The 22246-nt window shown below is 39.4% G+C and overlaps 1 protein-coding gene and 1 pseudogene across 4 annotated transcripts in view; one reads left to right on the top strand and one right to left on the bottom strand.

Annotated features, from left to right (window-relative positions):
- LOC136376308 (serine protease inhibitor Kazal-type 6) overlaps positions 1-22246 on the bottom strand; it is a 47065-nt gene that overhangs the window by 5092 nt on the left and 19727 nt on the right. For 2 of the 4 annotated variants that reach the window (XM_066342239.1, XM_066342240.1), the window contains exons 1-2: positions 8318-8448; positions 5336-5358 (exon numbers count right to left, since the gene is read on the bottom strand). In XM_066342239.1, coding sequence (XP_066198336.1) covers positions 5336-5358; positions 8318-8375 — 81 coding nt within the window. In that variant the 5' untranslated portion in view covers positions 8376-8448. Of the gene's footprint in view, positions 1-5335; positions 5359-8317; positions 8449-22246 lie in introns of those variants that run through there. The other 2 variants (XM_066342241.1, XM_066342242.1) reach the window with 1 other exon arrangement.
- Positions 17884-17972, top strand: LOC136377727 (small nucleolar RNA U3; annotated as a pseudogene).

Here is a 22246-nt window from a genome sequence, read left to right as displayed (position 1 = left end):
TCACTTTGAGAGCTCCTAGACACCACCCCTCACCCCATACCCACTCCCCTTCCACTGCCCCCTGGGAGTGAGACTAGGAAGGGTTCAGGATTTCCAGAAATAAAACCACATCAATCAAATGGTATGTGAACAAACTTCCTTAGTAGGTAGATACATTTCATACTTCCAACTTGCCGTGTCCTTCAAGGACCCCTGAAGCAGCAGAGGAGCACGTTTCAGAACCTGTTCTGCCACTCACCATTGGCTGTCCCTCTCATCTCAGACAAAGCACTCACTATCCACACCTCAGTTCTCTTAACCGAGATGTTTTTTAAATAACAGTTGCCATGCTTCATTGCCAGGATTGTTATGAGGATCAAATGTGGTCATATAAGAATTGTAGGAAGTCGGTATGGAATATCTGAAATAGTCTTGGACTAGGAATGCAGAAAATAAGCTTATTCTAGGCCTCCTCTAACTAGCTCTTACTACATTTCAGAAGGAGTTTTGTATGAATGTTCAGTCCCATTAGATTGGACCATCTCCATGGGCCCCTCCAGCTTTGATAATATAAGATTCAGCAGTGACTTCTTTCAGTAAAGTGGCTTAAATAAAGCTAAGTCCTTTCTTCAACTAGGTGTAAGACCAAGGGTGATAGGATTACTTTTCCTCCTTAAAATTTCTTCTGTTAGACCCAAGAGAGCTGAAATTCCCGGAATCCTAATGCTCTGTAATTTTAGGGGATTGCCCTGTAAATGGAATTAGGCTGACTTGGGTTTGAATTTTGCTTCTTCCACATACTAGCTACATTTCCTTGTGCAAACACTTGATTACTGAGTTTAAATTTTGTGAATATGTAACTGGGAGCTGGCAGTGCCTGTGGTCTAGGGTTGTTGGCATAAGTTTTTTGAAAACACTATCAAGCTTCAAGTCTTGGCCCTGGCCTGTTGGCTCAGTGGTAGAGCGTCGGCCCAGTGTGTAGAAGTCCCAGGTTTGATTCCCGGTCAGGGAACATAGATGAAGCGCCCATCTGCTTCTCCACCCTTCCCCCTCCTTCCTTTCTATCTCTCTCTTCCCCTCCTGCAGGCAAGGCTCTATTGGACCAAAGTTGGCCCAGGTGCTGAGACCATCTCCATGGCCTCCGCCTCAGGCACTAGAATGGCTCCAGCCACAATGGAGCAACGCCCCAGATGGGCAGAGCATCGCCCCCTGGTGGGCTTGCTGGGTGGATCCTGGTCAGGCACATGCGGGAGTCTGTCTGACTGCCTCCCCTCTTCTAACTTCGGAAAAATACACACACACAAAAAAGCTTCAAGTCTTATGTGGAGGAGTGCTATTACAAACACTAGCAATGAAAATTGTTTAAATTCTAGAATTTTTGGAGCCCATTATTTTTTGCCCTATTTAATGAGGGCTTTTTGTTGTTACTGTTTCGTTTTGGTGTTTTTTAGATTGGTATTGGCTTTTTACAAGAGCCTCTACTTAACTCCTTCTAGATACTTGGGTGCCAGTGTATAGTATCAGCCTGACCCCTTGTGGTTCTTCAAAAAACTGTACCTTCAAAAATAATTCTGGAATCCAGGGACATTTTAGTACACAGATTAGTTATTTAATGTTAACTACCAAATCATTTAACTTCATTGGGAAATGAGCTTATGTGAACATAAAACTCAGAAAGTCAGGATCTTGGATGTTTTAGTCTAGCATTTTAGTTCAACAAGTAAAACCAATGAAACTTTGTAAACACACACGCCTGTAGGGTATAGGACTTCATCTGTTCTTCCCTTTACTACCACCTAGATGGTTACAATCAGCTCCTTTTTAATCATACCAGTTTTCTCAACACGCCTCCCACTGGCTTCTACTTCCCCCATTTTCATACCTTTCCACACCACCAAAACGGCTCTAATAAATGACTGAAGATGCACCCACTGGCTATTTATAAAACAATCTTGATTTTTTTACATTATTTATTTTTCAAGCTCTTTTCTGACTTCTGTAATATGTCAATACTCTCGACCTCCAACTATTTCTTCTCTATCCCTTTTATCATTTTTTTTATTTTCTTCCTGAATATTCACCATGGTCACGTCACGTCCAAGAAAATTGTAAATATTTGATTCTTCTCTCTCTAAGAACATTTATATTTCCAGGTGACGCTGCTGAGTCTTTAACATTTTTTTCCTTGATTTTTAAACAAAATTTCAAACTGTAATTCTTATTGTTAGAAAAGTACAGGGAAACTTTGGGTAACAATTTAATTCTTATTTAATACAAAATATAGCTCTTTTTCTTATTTTTTCCTCCAAACTAGTTTTATGTTCTTTTTTTTTCTTTTTTTACACAATAGTACCACTCTTCAGATTCCTTAGCCTACCCTCAGAATAAAACATTGCCATTTCTTTCCCCTTAAAAATGTTACCTTTTGTGTATTTCTTTGTCTCAAGGGCTTGTCAACAATTGCAAATTGACTACTTTGCCCACCCTCAACATTTATTGGCCAAGTCAGTGTAATAAATATTATTCCCCTTGCTTCCATTTCCTCAAAACATATATGTGGAGACAAGTTATCTTTCATTAAACTACTGTTTTCATTATATTTCTCCTTTGTTTTTTGAGAAGAAAGCATAGTAAAAAGACTGTGGTATAAATGTTTAGAAAATTGTACTGCTCTAAGCACTTTGATGTGCATTGCACATGGCTTCCTGCTGCTGGTGAGAGGTAGCGTGGGGCGTGGGAGTCATTTAATATGGAGTCACAGCTGTAACCGCAGTTGGTAAACTAGAATCAGTTTAGCTCCTCTTTCTGAGGCCTCGGTTTTCCTACCTGGTGTTAACTTGTAGATGCTGGTTAATGTCTCTAAATCACACGTAGCAATTTTGCCAGTGTATTAATAATAAGTGAATTCAAACTAATCAGGAAAAATAGACAGCCCTAGATGCACTCTAGTCATGGAGCATTGTTTTACTAACTACAGTAAAATACACTATATTTTCATCTTAAAATACAACAGAAGTAAACTTGGATATCTCAAAAATGATTGTAACAGAAAATGGTTGCCCATCGTCGGTTTTGAGAGGTTTACGCTAATTCCAATCTGAAGTAGTCATTTAAACAACTCGTTAGGGCTATGGCTCTCAAATACATAGCCTAGTAAGAAAATAAGAAAAATAAAGACAATATAGTGAATGATTCTAAAAGTAGTCTTTTGCAAGCCTATCATTTAGACTGTTAACTAGAATCTATCATCAGATGCTTCTGCATGGAGGAACTTCTTGGCATGAGTAGAATGACTTAAGCACTGGAGGTAATCTTTCTTCCTTTTGTCTTAGCAGGATCAGACTTGAGATGGCCTGCTCCTAAGGTTAGTTTCAATATTCTCTGTCTGTTGTGGGGACCCCTGCTATCCTTCCAGCCACACAGAAGAGAAATGATCACTTTGATGCCACCTCAAGGTGGCACCCTCACTTCCCTGTCTACTTGAGTGGGGAAAGGACAATGGTCTTGGCAAGGCAGGCTTGGTTCATTCTAACTCAGGTACCAAAGGGTCAGTGGGGCTTTAGAGATCATTGAATCTAAATTTTTATTGTAGAGATGTGGAAACAAAGGCAGGGACAAGGGAGAAGACATCCCTCAGATCACACAGCCAGGAAGTATTCGAATTAGAACTCATGCACAATGTCTCTAAAATATCTGAGCAAAGTCAGTGCTCCTCAGAGCTGGATAATTCCTTAGAATGCAAATTCATGTCTCCCACCTGGGTGATTATGATTTAGGGAGTCTGGCGTGGTGCTGGAATTTATATATTTAGGAAGCATCCTCCATGGCCCTAAAGCAAGCCCACTATGAGACTTAGGCCCATTCAAAGGGATAGGAATAATAAATAGTAGATTTTAAATGAATTTTAGAAAAAAACTGAAAATCTGGGAACCATTAAAAATCTCAGAAATCAAAGCCTGACAAAGGGAAGAGACTTGTGTGTTGATGAGAAAACTGGGATTAAATTCCATATCTTTTCAATCTGTGTGCAATGGTCTTCTATTTTACTACCTCATGGGACACAAAACAGGTTGGCTACACCTCCGGTCCTTTCCTTGTTTGTTTTGATATTTAACATAGATTGTGCTACCATGTGTATTTAAACATAAGAAGAAATCAATTTTAAGATGTACAATTTTATATACCAGTACAAACACATGTGCCTTAAGCACATACGCATTGCAAGTTTCAGTAATTGTAGGGTATCATTCATTGTAATATACACTTCAATTTCTGACATTCTAAAATTGGAAGGAAAAAGAAGGTCTTACGCAATGTAATGGGTATCCTAGAGTTAGGAAAGGTTTTCAACTCTTTTGCCAACTCCAATCAGTTTAGAAACTTTTGATGTCAAAGGTTCTTGGAAACACAGGCAATTAGAACCATTGCCAAGATCAAGTTGAAATGTTCTGTATGGACATTGAGACAGGATTAGCTGAGCAAATGGCACCTGTATGTGCTGTCTTTTGATAGTTAGAACCAGCAATCTGGAAAAAAGTTGGTGGTTTAATTTGGGGGGAAAAAATCAGCCAGACAATGAAGATAATTTGTGTCCATTCTAATTTTTTATCCAAATTGTATTTCAATTTGAGTGAATTGGTCTATATACTCAATACAGAGCAGTAATCAATTTTTTGGTCCACTCTCAGTGGCCTTATTTCTACAAAATAATAATAATAATAATAACCTCTGCCCTAAATCTTGCAGAAGCTGTTCATTATTAATCAATTACTAGCCCTTATATAGTTTAACAAATGCTCCCACATAGTTTATGTAATTTCAACCTGTCTACGAGACTATGAGGTGGATAAGGTTATCCCTTTTTGTTACAGTTGTGGAAAGTGCAGCTTAGAAAATCTGAGTAACTTGCCCAAGATCCCACAGCAAAATGGCGATAGAGTATGAGTGTTGTCATAAGTTCATCCCATTGTCATTTATAGTTATTTTACATTAACAAAGCTTGAGAATGGGTGTTTAAGCTCCTTTTAGTCATAGAGAAATTATAGTTAAAATATGAATTCCCACCCTGGACTGGTTGCTAGGTTGGTTGGAGCATCGTCCCGAAGCACAGAGGTTGCCGGTTCAATCCCTGATCAGGGCACATACAGGAACAGATCAATGTTCCTTCCTCTCATTCTCTCTCTCTCAAATCAATACAATAAACATTAAAAATAAAAAAGATTAATTCCTTCTACTGATTTCTGCATGTGGTCTGCTTATCCATTGATTTTGCTCTTTTACACACAAATGTCTTTGTCCAGGGAATACCAGCCAAGCACCATCCAGTTCTGAAGAATATATAAAAATAGGAACTGACCTGTTCTCCTTGACTGAAGACACCTGGGGGAAAAAAATACAAAATCTGAACACTGTAATTCTGAATGTGCCAAATGTGAGATTTGCAATATTAAGAGGGGTATGCAACATAATCAAAAGTCAAAATAATCTGGAGATATTTTCTCAATACATATCTATGTACCCTGATTTATCAATGTCACTGCATTAAAATTAATAAAAATAAGATAAAAAAAGAAAGAAATCCTTAAATGTAAAATAATACTTTTTCTTGGTTCTTGGTCATCTCAACAAGTCACGGCATGGTTGTCTTATTTTATATACCTGTTCATTTCTTAGGGTGCAGTAGGAACTTGGGAAGTGATGAAAGGGGATAGACCAGGATGAAGTCATAATTCTTAGAGGTTGGGGGAGCGTGAGAGAAAATTATTTCAGGATTGGGAGATTCATGGTACAGCTCTGGCCTAATCACTGATGTCCTGTGGGAATGACCTTCTCATCTCTGGCCTGACTGTGCAGAAGTTGGGTTGGAAAATCTCTAATGTTGACATTTTGTGGTTCAGTGCACTGTCTTTGTTACAGACAGTGTAGAAAGAGATTAACTTTGTTATTTGTTCTTTGAGCTCAGAATTGCTTTTCTGCTCTCTTATACTCAGTTTTAAAGACCTGGCCCAACTATAGACTGGCAAGGACAAAGTCACTCTCAGTTTTGTGACTCATTTCTCTTGTTACATCCCTCTAAACTCCTGAAAGAGGAAAGTAAAAATCTATAATAACAGTTTGATTCTCTCTCTCCCTCCATCTTTATAGTTATGTCTGTGGTTTTAGGTTGTGGTTACAATGGTTTAAAATACTGAACTAATAAATGTCTTAAGTTCATTTCTGGCATGAACTGAATTCTGGTCATTTCTGTGGAACTCCTCATGCCAGTGACACTTTGCACATTTAGCCGAAAGCCACCTTGTAACAGAAAGGGTATGAATAAGTGTCAGCACTTGAGGGAGGACACTGGGAAAGATCTTAAAGTACATTCAAGGCTTTTCAATTTAAAGTAAAGTTAATGACCATCTGCTACAGTAATTACTAACATTATTGCAGCAATGGTATTAAACATACAGATTTTTTAGGACAATCACTTGAAAATTCCATTATATAAGACCCAAGAGGGACTGGAAGTCTATATTTTCATAACCACTGAAAGTGATTTTTTATGTCCCAGGAAAACTCATTTGACAATTCTCAGTCATTTTTTCACTGTTCAAATCTTTAACAGAAGAAGAGAGGTTTTGCTTGATGTCACATATCTAGGAAATATCAAGCTAGAAGCAGGATTAACATCAACAATGCCTGAGTTCAATATAGTCATCTTATGATTACTTTAATAATGTCAATATTAATAGACATTTGTTAAACTTTTACTATATCCCATCTACGAGGTAAAGCACTTTACATGCATTTTCTTATTTAATCCCTCATATAGTGATACTCCTTTTATATCCTGATTTTGCAGATGAGGAAAAGACTCAGAAAGGTCACACAAGATAAACTAGAAACAACTTTTCAGCCAGGACTGAAATTCAACATTAAGGTTCTTAGGCATTAGCCTTCCCAAATACCAATTTATCTATGAAGGACCATGTTTTAGTAAATTAAGTGTATTAGTCCACCAAATTCAATTAAAAAATTAGTTTACCTTGTTAAAGAGAAACAATAAGAGGTTAACAATTTCTGAGATCATCAAAAGCAAACAAATTTTAATATTGTCACATCTATTTTTATGCTATCTCAGCAGTTGACAAGAACACTGTTTCATGTTATTTAGCCTTAGTGGTCAAAACCTGTTCCCTAATATCACAGTAACCCTTTAATTTTTTCATATTTCTAAACATATTTGTTTGTGTAAATATGACCAGTTTCCAGTAAACAATGACTTCTTTACCTATTCATCTCATTGACAAATTGTTGTTTACTTATTCAGACCTTTAAAATCTCTGCTAGCCCCCAAATTCGATGACTTCTGTCACAGAAAGTGATAGATCAGACCTGGCAGGTCCTAGGACCCAGTCTCAGTTCTAGAACTCTATAAATGAGAATATCTCAGAGAGCTGAGCTATATCTCCAGTTGACACAGTCATAGCAGAAGAGCTGGGCCAAGGTCTTGGATCTAGAGACTCTAGCGCATGCGTTGTCTACTACAACAGAACAGAGTAAAAAAAATAGGGAAGGAGAGCAAGAGCTACAGTCGCCCTGCTCATTTACATGACCCTGTGCTGAAAAACATCAGATCAAAGGACAGTTGTCCTTTGAACAATCTAAATTGGTAGAATATATGGCTATTGCTCATGAAGCTGACCAAAGATAGTCTCCCTCTTGAAGAATTGTTGAGTCCCTCAGTTGCATATATGTTACAATATCCTAAGATTGGATGACTTTCTTTCTACAGGATTCTCTAATTGAGTTTCCTTTCTCCCCCTTATTTTAATTTTAATTGAGTTCTTATTACTGTATAAGAATCGTAAGTATGGGGAAGCTTTCTTTTGTCTTAGAAATGCAAGCTAATATTTAAGATAACTAGCCATACCACAGATTAGTTTTGTGGAACAAACATAAACTGTGATGTCTAGAAAACCAGACCAAATTCCAAATTCCACTTATGAGCTGTAACTCCTGTGGCAATTTTCTTACTTCTTGTGACACAGTTGTTGTTTTTTTTATATGCAGAATATAGGTAGGAGTATCTTGCTATGTGTATTGGAGATAATACCTACCATCCCTAGTCTATGTCTAGAATATAGTACATGCTCAACAAATAAAAGTTATTTTTTATCATTATTGCTATTCCCATTTTCATCATCACAGTCTTTATCATCATTATGATAACCTCTCAGAACTGGTCTTTTATATCAAAATTGTTAAAATTTTGAAATATGGTGGGTCAATGCACTCATCATTTTCAGTTAAGCATAAATATCGAATTTCAGTTTCAAAGGAAAATAAAACTCACCTGAGAAAAAGCAGAAAAGAGCCAGAGAGAGGAGCAGAAGGACACCTGATATTTTCATGGTGCCAGTTAGCTCCCTCAGATCTAGGCTGCTCTGTCCTGCTCAGGTTCTCGGTCAAGACACTTCCCAGAGCGCTAAAACACGCACTCAGACACACACATATATATAGACACGATAGATGGAGTTTGGGTCTCCACCTTCATTATAAAGTCACATTCTAAAACCATATGCAGTCCTATACACTCGAGGCATTTATTATGACCTGTCACCGACGGAAAGAAATACTTCATGATCCCCATCAATCTTAAAATTAGGACAATTATGTGAGTCGCACCTTAGACCTTCTTAATAGAGGATGTCATTTTCTACTGGTAAACTAGATTTCTCTGACAACCAATACGTCGTCCCTCCATAGTTTCGCTACATTAAAGGGATGAGTCACTGGTGGGGCCCCGCTTGGTGCCTGTGTCTTCTTCAGACAGGTCCTACATGTCTGTGGTCCAGTGAGTAACCACAAAGGAATGGAATCCTGGGTGTAACTTGGGTTTTCAGAGTTCACATCATCCAAGATGTACCTTAAAAAAAAAGGGTATTTTACACTGTCATCAGAACAGCATCAGAAAAAGCAGTTTTGGGGCAGAAGTCAGTCTGGTAATTTTTTAAACCATTATTGTCATCAAATGGCAGTGATTTTCCATTTTTAAGTCAAAATGAACAAGGGAGGCTCTGGATATATTTATTTAACCTGTAAAAAGTAAGTTATTAATTTTTAGAAGTGACTGAATGGAGGAATACTGAATAGTTCCCTCCTTTCTGCCAAGTAAAAACAAAAGAAAGTAGTCACGATCAAACTTTTAATGTTTTCACTCTTTGAAAATGTGCTTTTGTACAAATTAGATGAATTCCATTAGTTATCATGGCCAATTGAATTGAAAGACAGAACAAAGAGGGGGATACCACAGCTTTCTTTGGGGGAACAAAATAAGTAAACAGTAGTTATAATGCTAGTGACAAAGTCTGTCTCAAATCATAGTCAGCCACTTAAAATACAAGCAATTCATGCAATGTGGTATGAATAACTCAGAAATTACACATCTAAATAACTGGTTTTCTTTTTTTATTCATTGAATTTATTGGGATGACACTGGTTCACAAAACCACACAGGCTTCAAGTGTACAACTCAATAGAACACCGTCTGCCCACCACATTGTGTGCCCTCTGCCCCAAGCAGCTTTCTCTCTGTCCCCATCTCCCCCCTTCACCCACCTCCACCCAACTCCCACCCTCCTTCCCTCTGGCTAACACCACACGCTTGTCTGTGTCTATGTGTTACGTATGTAAGTTTTTTTGGCTAATCCCTTCACCTTCTCTCATCCAGTCCCCTCACCCCCTCCCGTCTGACAGCCTGTTCCATGTGTCCGTGCCTCTGTTTCCATTTTGTTCATCAGCTTATTTTGCTCCTGAGATCCCACACATGAAGTGAGATCATTTGGTACTTGTCTTTCTTTGTCTGGCTTATTGTACATAGTATCATAGTCTCCAGGTCCATCCATGCTGTTGCAAAAGTAAGATTTCCTTTTTAGGGCTGAATTGTATTCCATCATAGAAATGTTCCACAGCTTCTTTATCCACTCGTTCACTGATGAGTACTTGGGCCATTTCCAGATCTTGGCTCTTATAAATAACACTGCAATGAACACAGGTGTGTATATATTCTTTTGAGTTAGTATTTCAGGATTCTTAAGATATATTCCCAAAAGTGAGATCATTGGATTGAAAGGCAATTCTATTTTTAATTTTTTGAGGAAACTGCATACTAGTTTCCTTTTAAATTAGTCACTTTGAGAAAATATATACATAGTTCAGATACCATTCCTTTTTTCCAAGATATTTGTTTTCTTTCTGGAAATTACATATTTTTAGAAATTTAATTTGATATAGAGACCCATGCTTGGAAACTTCACATCAATTCATAGACTTGGTTTTAGGTTCTGCTGCCTTCTTCCATCTTCTGTATCCTACTCCCAACGTGTCCTCTTTTCTTTCATTTTCTCCCTTTATTTCCCCTTTTGTGATCAGAATATACATGGGACCAGTCTAAGCTTAGCCACCCCCCCATCCCACAGGGACAACAATTCAATAAACAAAAATGTAACAGTGAGAGTCAGTGGCATTCCATCACAAAGTTCATGGCGGCCTTCCTAAAATCTGTTCCAACTTCTCCTCGCAAAAGTGTCTTTTATAGTCGTTGCTTCTTAGCTTTTGCTCTAAACTCTCAAAATCGCTGTTTTCCTAAATCTGACTCTCTTTCTTCATTTTTCACACTTTTCTTACTCTACCCTCCCATCCTTCAAGAGCTTTTCTTCAATAGGTGTTTTTGATAGAATGATTTTTAAGTCGAATGATTCTAACCTATTTTTTTTTCCCTGAAAGGTTTCAATTCTGAATCCTCAACATTTATCCTCCTCTCCATCACAAAGCTTGGGAGCATGGAAGACAAAATAAGTGTTGAGTCTGAGCAGATATCAGGGAGAGAATAAAGGAACTATATTTTAAGAAGTCTGGTACCTTGAGCAATAGTTTTTATTAGGTTTCTGAGCCCATGTGAAAGACAGTTTATTTTTCTTTTTATAAAACATAAAGGAAAAAGTAAGAAACCTTCCCTGGGAATCACATAATTAGCTCCTTAAATAAGAAGCTGAGATAATAAAGGGCCACAGAGAAGTTTCAGGCAATAATTCACAAACATTAAAGAGGTGCTGTACATATAATTCTAGTCTGTTGGCTGTGGAGTAAGCAGATGAGAACAGTTTCAAATCTGTTTTCAGCAGCACTCTGAAAGAAAAATAGAAAAATATTTACCAACCATAATGTTTAAGGGTAATTTTTCAATGGCTGGAATCATGAAAAGAAAAGAAACCACAGAAAAATGAAAAGAAAAAGAGGTATGGGATGAAAGCAGTAAAAAACCATTTACAGACAGTGGAGTGCCGATTCATAATACATGTATGTAGTTGATTTCCAAAACTTAGCTATGCACATGTTCTTTGATGTAATTAAAGGCAAAAACACTGTAAGATTATATTTTCCAACTATAGTTTGTCATCTAACCATGGTATATATACTTGTAAATATTACCATTTGGGGTAGTATATGCAAAATCGCATGTTTTTTATGGGCAATTCTGATTCTATAATTTTTGGATTTAAGAGATTTTTGGGTTTTTTTTTTTTTTTTGCACATTTGAAGGACTTCTAAGGGTCATTTTGATTCTATCATTTTTTGCTGCTGATTCTACATTATCTCTCCACCTATTGAGGTACAGCTTTATTGCTTTTAGAAAACTTAGATCTGGGCCGAGGGATATACACATTTCTGTTCATAAGTTATAAATATATTCAATATGTTCATATTTTATTTATTCATATAAATTCTCCCCCAATACTGTTCATACATAGTCCAATGTGTTATTCTGAAATATCACTTCTGAAACATCGACGGCCTTGTCTCCAAGCCCTTGAACCCTGACACTGTTTAGCACAGATCATGAGATAGAGGTGTATTTTCAAAAAAGAACAGCCACTACCTTAATCAAGGAAGTCACTGCTCAGCATTAAGTTATGAAGCAGCTTTCAAAACAAAAACAAAGCCCTGGCCAGTTGGCTCAGTGGTAGAGCGTCGGCCTGGCGTGCAGGAGTCCCTGGTTCGATTCCCGGCCAGGGCACACAGGAGAAGCGCCCATCTGCTTTTCCACCCCTCCCCTTCTCCTTTCTCTCTGTCTCTCTCTTCCCCTCCCGCAGCCAAGGCTCCACTGGAGCAAAAGTTGGCCCAGGCGCTGAGGATGGCTCCATGGCCTCTACCTCAGGGGCTAGAATGGCTCTGGTCTCAACAGAGCAATGCCCCAGATGGGCAGAGCATTGCCCCCTGGTGGGCATGCTGGGTGGATCCCAGTTGGGCGCATGCAGGAGTCTGTCTGACTGCCTCCCTGTTTCCAACTTCAGAAAAATACAAAAAAAAAAACATTACTAGCCATACTAAAATCAAGATTTTTTTTTTTTTTTTTTTTTGCCTGACCAGGCAGTGGCGCAGTGGATAGAGCACTGGACTGGGATGTGGAAGGACCCAGGTTCGAGACCCCGAGGTCGCCAGCTTGAGCGCAGGCTCATCTGGCTTGAGCAAAGGCTCACCAGCTTGGACCCAGGGTCGCTGGCTCCAGCAAGGGGTTACTCAGTCTGCTGAAGGCTCACGGTAAAGGCACATATGAGAAAGCAATCAGTGAACAACTAAGAAGTCGCAACGCGCAACGAAAAACTAATGATTGATGCTTCTCATCTGTCTCCATTCCTGTCTGTCTGTCCCTGTCTATCCCTCTGACTCTCTCTCTGTCTCTGTAAAAAAATAAAAAATAAATAAACAGATTTTTTTTTTTTAAGTCAGAGGAGAAGGGTAAGAGAGATAGACTCCTGCATGCATGCCAACCAGGATCTACCTGGCAACCCCTGTCTGGGGGCCAATGCTCAAATCAACCAAGCTATCTTCAGAGCCTGGGGCTGATGCTTGAACCAACTGAGACACTGGCTGTGGGAGGGGAAGAGAAAGAAAAGGGGGAGAGGGAGAGGAAGAGAAGCAAATGGTTGCTTCTTATGTGAGCCTTGACCGGGGATCAAACCTGGGACTTCTGCATGCTGGGCCAATGCTCTAGCCACTGAGCAACTGGCCAGGGCAAAATCAAGAATTTTCCATTTGTAACAATCAATTTTTGATCAGAGAGAAAACTGCTTTTCTTGAAACTTCATTGGAACATGCATGATGGAGGAAAACTTTTCCTATGTCAGAAGGGAGGTGCATGGGAAGAAAATGAGAAAGGGATCCCAGAGTTCAGACTTCAGTGTCCTGGCTTAGTTCAAAAACCCTGGCTTTTGGATGAGCCATCTGACTTGGCATGCATGAGGCTGCATGACAATAACAAAAGAGGTACCCAAGTGTTTGCACCTAGTAGCAGTCTTCAACGGGTCTCTTACACTGTAACGAAGATCAAGAAAAAGCAAATGACATTCATTAGAAGGGTTTGGGGTAGAGGGAATGGAGACACAGACTAGGAGAACATGCACTGTAGGCACCACGCTATACTGCAGCATTGAATGGAAGGAATTGATGGAAATCACCATCCCTGAACCAACTGGTAAGAAATACCTTGCCACAGGCCAGTGTAGATGAAATACAGTTCTGAAAACACCATGAAGCTGCCCTCTGGACCCAGATGCCATCTTTGGGGGAAAGAAGAAATGAAGAGAACCAATGAGAAGGCAGAACCAGAGACACACCCACTTAGCAAATGTGAGTACTCAATGGGAGAAATTCTGTGGTAGCCACAATACTTTCAAACATTTTTATCAATTAAAAGGCAATCAGGACATGTTCATTATATGATTGAGATTTAAATATCTTTAATTGACAAGTATTCTATTACTTTAAAAAGAAGAAAAGAACAATTAAAATAAGTTCATCTCACTTTTTGGTACACAAACCTTAGCTTATATAAATTTTGATCCACTCGACTCAATATATTAGGTCCAAATGTCATTAATGTTTTATCAGTAGAAAAACATAGACTTTTAAATGAATTGTGACCTTAAAAGGACATTTACTTCAGTCTTCCACTTCATATGAAATACAATCTGAAGTTCTTCTAAGAAATGCAGAGTAAGTTCTATTTCATGGCTTTGTGATGGAGCAGACGACTATAGACTGATTCATGGTGGACCCAGACTGTGTATGTCACTGACTATGATTTGAGGGGTATTAATTAACCTTAATGAGTCTTAATATTCTCAATAAGATAGTTTTCTGGGTGATTTTCATGCATATGATATGTATTTCTTTGACTTTCTTGGCTGAGCAGCACCATTAGCGTTCTGTTGAAACATTGCATACAGTCTCTCAAAATTGTTTAGGCTTCAGCCCGTCATCAGATTAGTGATCTCTCCCAACTTCGTGTCAACTGTAACTCGAGTCAAAGTCTTCTTGATCATCATCAATATCATTGCAAAGTATCGAACAAAACAGGCTTGAAGGGATTTCACTGACTTCTCTCCAAGGTTATCCTACTGACATCAATGTTCATATTGTTTCTGCCCTGGTACCCAGGCATATTTGTCACGACTTCCTTTTAAATAATCTACGTAAACTACTGGTCATCATGATCCTCTTTCCTAAATGTTCATACTATTATATTTTCTGGTCCTCATCATAGATTCTATATTTTGCAAAATAGACTCTTCATAGTTTCTCGTGTATCTCCATTACACTTCTATTTTCTTTGCATAACTCACTTTATTGCCTTAGCCTGGGATCTTCTTTTCTTTAATCGCTACATATCTAAGTTTTACATATCATGCACTGAGGAGTCCAAATTACAATACTCTTCACAGAGCATTTCTTAACCCTGTGAGGCAGACATTTTATGCTGGTAACATAAAAATCTACTCTGGCTTGTTGCTATATTACATTGGCTCACAAATTGTTTTAAACAAATTTTAATAGTCCACAACTTTTCAATTTTGAATACTTAACAAAAATAAATAAATAAAGCAGGAGAGTTTTTAAAACTATTTGGACCTTTCATTGCTAGGGCAAAGGTCAGTTGAAGGTTAGTGGTAACCGCCTCCTTGAATTGTGTGGTTCACTCATTTGCCTCTGTTGCTGGCCCAAGAAGGCATTTGAGTTTGAGAATCTGGCCCCTTGACAGTAATAATAGTTAATCATCTTAGTTCTCATGATACATATCTTTACTTTTCTTGTGAAACTGTTCTACTTTGTAAAAAATAATGCCCATCTGATATTTGTCTAGACATTCTTTGTGAACAGAATCAGTATCTTATTAATCTATTATCTTCCAAATTTCTGTCTTGTATTTAACAATTGCTCCACATTTATTAAAAAAAAATATATGATTTTTAAAATACATACTTTGGTATATTTTTTACCAGAGATTATTAGTTACTATTGCAGCTAACATTTTCTAAAATCTATTGTCTTCCTTGTTTTAAGCATGTAGACATTTGCTCATCTCTAGTTTTCTACCATTCTTTTCATTTCTTTGGTTTCCCATAAATGCATTCCAACAGGAGTGCAAGCAACCTCACTTATAAATCTATCCTTACCTGCTTTCTAATTTTAGATAGAGGGAATAGGCCCTAATCCTCACTGACTTTCATGCAAGAGCTCATAGAAAGCCAATCATATAGTTGGGAGTTGGATTTTGCAATTTGCAGATTGTTGGGTGGCAATTCTCTCTCTATTCAATTCATATAACATGTTCCATTTATTGTCTTTGCCCCCCCATCAACATTCCCTCACATCCCATTTTATTATAATCAAGACTATCAACATTTCTTTCAGTTACTTTAGACACAATGAAAATCAAATGAAGAATATAGTTTGCTATATAGAACTTTTGAAAGTTAACTGATGCTATAAATTTTAATATCATATTATGAAAATTTGTTTTAGAGATTTTTTCATTTTGATTTTCTCTCTTTTTAATATTTTTGTATTGCTTAATTGATTTTTAAAAGTAAATTTTATGTACCCGTTTTTATATTAAGCCTCTTCAAAACTCTTATTTTTAAATTTCAGTGGCACAAGTTAGCATTAATTTGAATAAGATCCAAGAAAAGGTTATCATAGTGTAGGTTTAGAAACACTGTGAAAACATGCCATTATTCATAAGGGTCAAAAATAAAGTAAGGTCAGCGTAACTTTGTTTTCTTCTTTGATAAGGTCAATAGACTGGTAGGTCTGAGGTAGTAGGAGATATAATGGTTTAAAAACCAGCAAGTCATGAAATAAAGTCTCCCCTGCCCTGGCTGGTTGACTCAGTGGTAAAGTCCCAGCATGTGGATGTCCCGGGTTTGATGTCTGGTCAGGGCACATAGGAGAAATGACCATCTGCTTCTCTATGTCTTCTGCTCCTGCTTCTTCCTTTTTCTCTCTTCCCCTTCCACAACAATGGCTCCATTGGTTTGAGCACATGAGCCCAGGTGCTGAGGATGGTTCTCCGGAGCCTCCACCTCAGGCACTAAAAACAGCTTGGTTGCAAGCATGGCTCCAGATAGGCAGAGCATCAGCCCCAGCAGGGGTCACCAGGTGGATCCCGGTCAGGGTACATGCTGGAGTCTATCTCCCCTCCTCTCCCTTGAAAAAGAAGAAAAAAAGAAAAAAGTCTCTCCTGCTGTGATTGTGAAAGAATCCAGATGGTGAGAAGATGACTGGAGCTGGTTGAACAACTGAGCAAAAAGCTGCCGACAGAAGACTGAACATGACCATGAGGAATGAAATACCATCCCAGTCAGTACTTTTGTAACTGACTGAAATGAAGACAGAGAAAGCATGTTTTTTTGTTGTTGTTGTTTTGTTTTTTGTATTTTTCCAAAGCTGGAAACGGGGAGAGACAGTCAGACAGACTCCCGCATGCACCTGACCGGATCCACCCAGCACGCCCACCAGGGGGCGACGCTCTGCCCACCAGGGGGCGATGCTCTGCCCCTCCGGGGCGTTGCTCTGCCGCGACCAGAGCCACTCTAGTGCCTGGGGCAGAGGCCAAGGAGCCATCCCCAGCGCCCGGGGCCATCTTTGCTCCAAAGGAGCCTCGGCTTCGGGAGGGGAAGAGAGAGACAGAGAGGAAGGAGAGGGGGAGGGGTGGAGAGGCAGATGGGTGCTTCTCCTGTGTGCCCTGGTCGGGAATCGAACTCGGGACCTCTGCACGCCAGGCCAACGCTCTACCACTGAGCCAACCGGCCAGGGCCGAAAGCATGTTTTAAATATGAAGTCACATCTTTCTTATTCTCTCTTTGGGGTTCATTTTCTTCACTCGCATAGAGAGTGCTTCATCTTGGTCATTTTTGCTAGTAATCACCCCAATACGCAAAAATCTTTTTGACCCCTGACGTAGAATCCTACCTTCAGAGATGTGTTGTAGAATTGGGCTCCAGAAACTTGTATAATTATATCAATCAGTGTCGCCCCTATAAATTCAATTAAAAATTAATTTATGTAAACTTACAGGTAAATAAAGTATGTTACAAGGATGGCATTTAAAAAAATATATCCCACCTTTAATGATTACATCAAATTTGGCACGAAAAGTGTTGAAGATAACACAACTCATGTCTATTCCTATTCTCTGTCGTCTCAAAGCTCTTCTCAGTGTGCTCCAAGAGCTCGGGACTGAATAGCTCTGTTTACTTACTGATTGAGTTTTGTTGGGCAGCTTTATCCACAACAAGAGATTATAACAATCTTAAAGGCAAGACCAGGTTTACCTTATTTTTCTTTTGAATTCCCCTAGCGATCTTCCTCAGCTGAGCCTAGGGTCATAAAATATTTTTGAATGAAAAAAAAATGCCAACTGTTTTTATATTGATTTACATTTTGTTTAGCTATTAATCTTTTGGTTATTTTATCTACAGTGCCTTCTAATTTATTTTTGCCATTCTTTGAATGCTGAGGTTCTTTAATGGTTTTAGTAAGTTTGGCTTCACTTGCCTAGTGTTCTCATAGTGATTTAAGACTATACTTTCAGGGATCATTTCTATAGTTTGTTACTATCATAGTGATTTGCACGTATCTTGAATCAACTACTCTTAACATCGTGTTATCTCTGAACTCACAGAGCTGCCACTTGAGCAAGTCAGATATATAAAATATAATTATCCATACATATAATGCAATACCATTCTAGAAAATTTATGTTTTGAGTTCTGTGCATGCATAAAGAAAAATTTAACTGATTTTGCTGGGGTGGTGTCATCAGGGTCCCATTTAAAAAAAAAAAAGATACATTTGCACAAGCATGAGTTTTTAAGGATAAATAAAAGTTCTGTGGCTAAATGAGCCTGGTTGGCAGGGGAGTGGGACACACATGTAGAGATAAAAGCTGAAATCTATTAGAATAGACATGAATGCATGAAGACTATTGACTATACAAACACCAAATAGCTCAGTGGGCTGGAGAATGGGATACCAGTTAAGGATGGTTGAAAAGGAAACCAAAAATAGGCCAGGACCAGCTGGGGCCTGGAACACCATGCTGTTCACAGCATGTACAGTGGCCCAAGGTGAAATGAGTCAGACAGCAATAAAGATTCTTACTGGCATAATGACTTTCCCTTCCATTCTAAATTCAATCATTTATTCACTCTCTGACACACGCGATGGGAAAGAAGCTAGGGTGAATTGCACTTTGGTAACAATGGAAAGAAGGAAATAGTTTTAGTCCAGCTAAATGTCTGGCTTTGCCCATTTCCCTTTGAAGTTTAATTATAACCATCAGAGGAAGCCTCTTTAAGTGTCTGCCAACACGCTCTACAATACGAGGGAAAAGTTGGCTCAAGTCTTTTAAAATCACAAGGAAGCAGTCTTGCCCAGGTTGGGTGGTTTAGTCCAAACGAGTCATTGTTATGTTTGCTATAAACTGTGAGGGGAAGCCGCTGTGAGAATTTTTATTTTGAAGTTCAAACAACATTATTATTTCTGCTATCCAAATTCTCTCTCAGGCCTATCTTCTCTGGTTCAGACAAGCTACCCCAGGGGGAAAAAAAATAACTGGGAGTGCCTCTGGATTGTCTAACAAAGCTTAGTCAATACAATGAAAGAGCTTCAGCCTGGGAGTCAAGGTTCTTCCGTGACCGGGCATACCGTCTGTCTCCATTTCATCCCCTGGTTTCTTTTCCCAACATCCGAGATTTGAACCACTAGCATCCTGAGCAGTCTGCATTTTTCTCTTTCTGTCCTTTGGCCCATTAATATATTCTCTGTCTCAAGCACGTTGTTGCTATCTCTGCCCATCAGAATCTGACTCAATTCTAAAATGTCTTCCACGACCACTCAAGAATCATTCAATCTCTCTCTTTTGACTTATAAATAAAACATAACATTTTACCTTCCATGGCATAGAGCATGTGGTGTTGTTATGAATATACATCTACCTTACAGAAGTTTTTTTATTATTACTTAAAATACAATATAGTCTTTGAGGGTAGAGATTTAGTTGACATAGGCCAGTATCTACCTTCATAATCCCTAGGAAAAACAGTGGAAGCTAAATAACTATGTTGGGTGGAAGGATCAATGTTTGTACACTTTAATTTAAAGAAGCTTGATTCTTTTTATTTAATTATGTTCCATACAGAAGTTAATAGGTATGACTTGGTCTCGTTGTCTGTATTTATCAGGTAGTACAACCCAATAACGCACTTATCTCTTCATCCCAATGCAGGTAAATTTTACATCGTACTTTTTAAAACAAATCGTTTTATGTAAGATAAGGCCAACTGATGTAACAAATTACACCTGTGTATAGTAATTTACACAGGAGGAAGTCTGTGCCTCAGTTGTATTGAGTCCAGTGGACTGTCCCCGATTTACGGGCAGATTTTCTCCAAGCAGTGACGAGGAGACCTAACCTTTTCTTCACTTCTGGCTTCACCACATGGCTCAGAGTTGCCATTTGCGTCAAAGTGGTGAGAAGAGGAAAACTATTGTGAAGGGTTCACACACGATTCTTGATCAACTTGGCTTAAAGGTAAAACACAGCACAGTCACTGTGGCTGACTGAGGGCTAGTCACGTGATCACACGTGTCCCACTTGTTGGGCTTCCACTTCCCAGCAGTGCGTCTATGTTATCGCAGTGGGGTATGAATGTTGGAGACCGTTAGCCCCTGTGCCTACCAGTCAGCCATCCACACCCTTTTCTCCACACTTAGGACGTAGTTCCTCAACTCCTCCTAAGAGACTATCTTAGCTAGTTATAGCACCAGCTAAAAGTGTAAGATCTCTGAAAGTTCCACTTAGTGGAGATCTATTCATTGTAAGGCAGGCTAGCAGCCCCTGTCACCTCCCCATACTCAGTGTCTAATGGAGGAGCATGAACAGATTGACCGCAATTCAAGCTCCCATTCAGAAACAGAGAGTAACGAGACACCTGAGAGCATCACTGGCACATGGTGCTATTAACATCTGCTTACCTGGGCTGGTGAAGACTCCTGTCCCGGCAGCAAGGTGCGTTCTTTGGTAAGACTCTAAATTTGATCATCGGAAACAGTGCCCCTTCCCATATATCTTTGTAGTTCCTGTCTCCACCTGATAGGCTCTTACATGCCCTTCTTTCGTCGATTGGCCAGTTTCAGATGTAGTTGGGAAGCATGTTCATCTCTGGGGCTGCGCTACCTTCAAAGTCTATTTCTTTCTGGTTGTAATGCCGGTGGCACCGTCAAGGCCAGGCAGGTCCACATTGGATTCGGGCAGACGGTACAAAAACTGCGGAGCCAGAAAGGATTGGGCTATTCCATTTAATAAAGTCTCACAATGGTGGCGAAGCACAGAGGCAGGGGAAACCGCCTCTCAGGCAAACAAACAGCAGAATGGCCCCTCACAGTGGTGGGCAGGCAACCTGCCACCCACAAAGCCCCGTCTCTCTCTTGAGCACAAGCACACATAGCCTTATAGAGGCCATGCACACGTGCCTCTGCCACATGCTCATACACTAATCAAGCAAAGTGCTTGCAGCTGGTACACCAGCAGGCATGCCTAACACAGTTGCCCCACAATGGTCAAGTTCAGGGATTTAAACCTTACTTAAGGTAAGAGGTTCTTTTACCTGCTTCTTGTTTCTCTGACAATATAAATCCTCAAAATTTAGAAGGTCCTTGAACTATTTCCTTTTACTTATTTCTATTTATAGTTAATTATATTTAAAGTCTTTTCTAACCTCAATTCTGAGCCCTACCTTATATATTTTCTTTCTTTTTTAGGTAGTTTTTTAAATTTTATTTTATTTTTTCAATTACAGTTTACATTCAATAGTATTTTGTATTCGTTTCAGATGTGCAGCAGAGCGGTTAGCGAATCCACTTTACAAAGTGACCCCCCACCAATGTTTCCTGTCCTGTTCATCCCTGTGACTATTCTCCACCAGTCGTACTTCTCAATCCCTTCACCTTTTCCACCCAGGCTCCCAAGCCCCCTCCCCACATCTATCAGTCTGTCTGTATCTACAAGTCTATTTTAATTTTGTTTGTTTATTTTGCTCTTTAGATTCCACATGTAAGTAAAATCCCATGGGATTTGTCTTTCTCTGACTGGCTTATCTCCCTTAGCATAATACATTAAAGCAGGGATCCCCAAACTACGGCCCGCAGGCTGCATGCGGCCCCCTGAGGCCATTTATCTGGCCCCCGCCACACTTCCGGAAGGGGCACCTCTTTCATTGGTGGTCAGTGAGAGGAGTATAGTTCCTATTGAAATACTGGTCAGTTTGTTGATTTAAATTTACTTGTTCTTAGCCCTGGCCAGTTGGCTCAGTGGTAGAGTGTCGCCTGGCGTGCAGGAGTCCCGGGTTTGATTCCCAGCCAGGGCACATAGGAGAAGCGCCCATCTGCTTCTCCACCCCTCCCCTTCTCCTTCCTCTCTGTCTCTCTCCCGCTCCCGCAGCCAAGGCTCTATTGGAGCAAAGTTGGCCCATGGCTCTATGGCCTCTGCCTCAGGCACTAGAATGGCTCTTATTGCAACAGAGCAATGCCCCGGATGGGCAGAGTATTGCCCCTTAGTGGGCATGCTGGGTGGATCCCGGTTGGGCGCATGCGGGAGTCTGTCTGACTGCCTCCCGTTTCCAACTTTAGAAAAATACTAAATAAATAAATAAAGTAAGTAAGTAAGGAAGGAAGGAAGTAACTTTAAAAAAATTTAAATTTACTTGTTCTTTATTTTAAATATTGTATTTGTTCCTGTTTTGTTTTTTTACTTTAAAATAAGATATGTGCAGTGTGCATAGGGATTAGTTCATGGGTTTTTTTATAGTCCGGCCCTCCAACGGTCTGAGGGACAGTGAACTGGCCCCCTGTGTAAAAAGTTTGGGGATCCCTGCATTAA

The sequence above is a fragment of the Saccopteryx leptura genome, chromosome 6 (assembly GCF_036850995.1).
Source record: "Saccopteryx leptura isolate mSacLep1 chromosome 6, mSacLep1_pri_phased_curated, whole genome shotgun sequence".
NCBI classification, from domain to species: domain Eukaryota; kingdom Metazoa; phylum Chordata; class Mammalia; order Chiroptera; family Emballonuridae; genus Saccopteryx; species Saccopteryx leptura.
The sequence above is the reverse complement of the archived record's forward strand: the minus strand, read 5'-3'. Positions and strand labels throughout refer to the sequence as shown.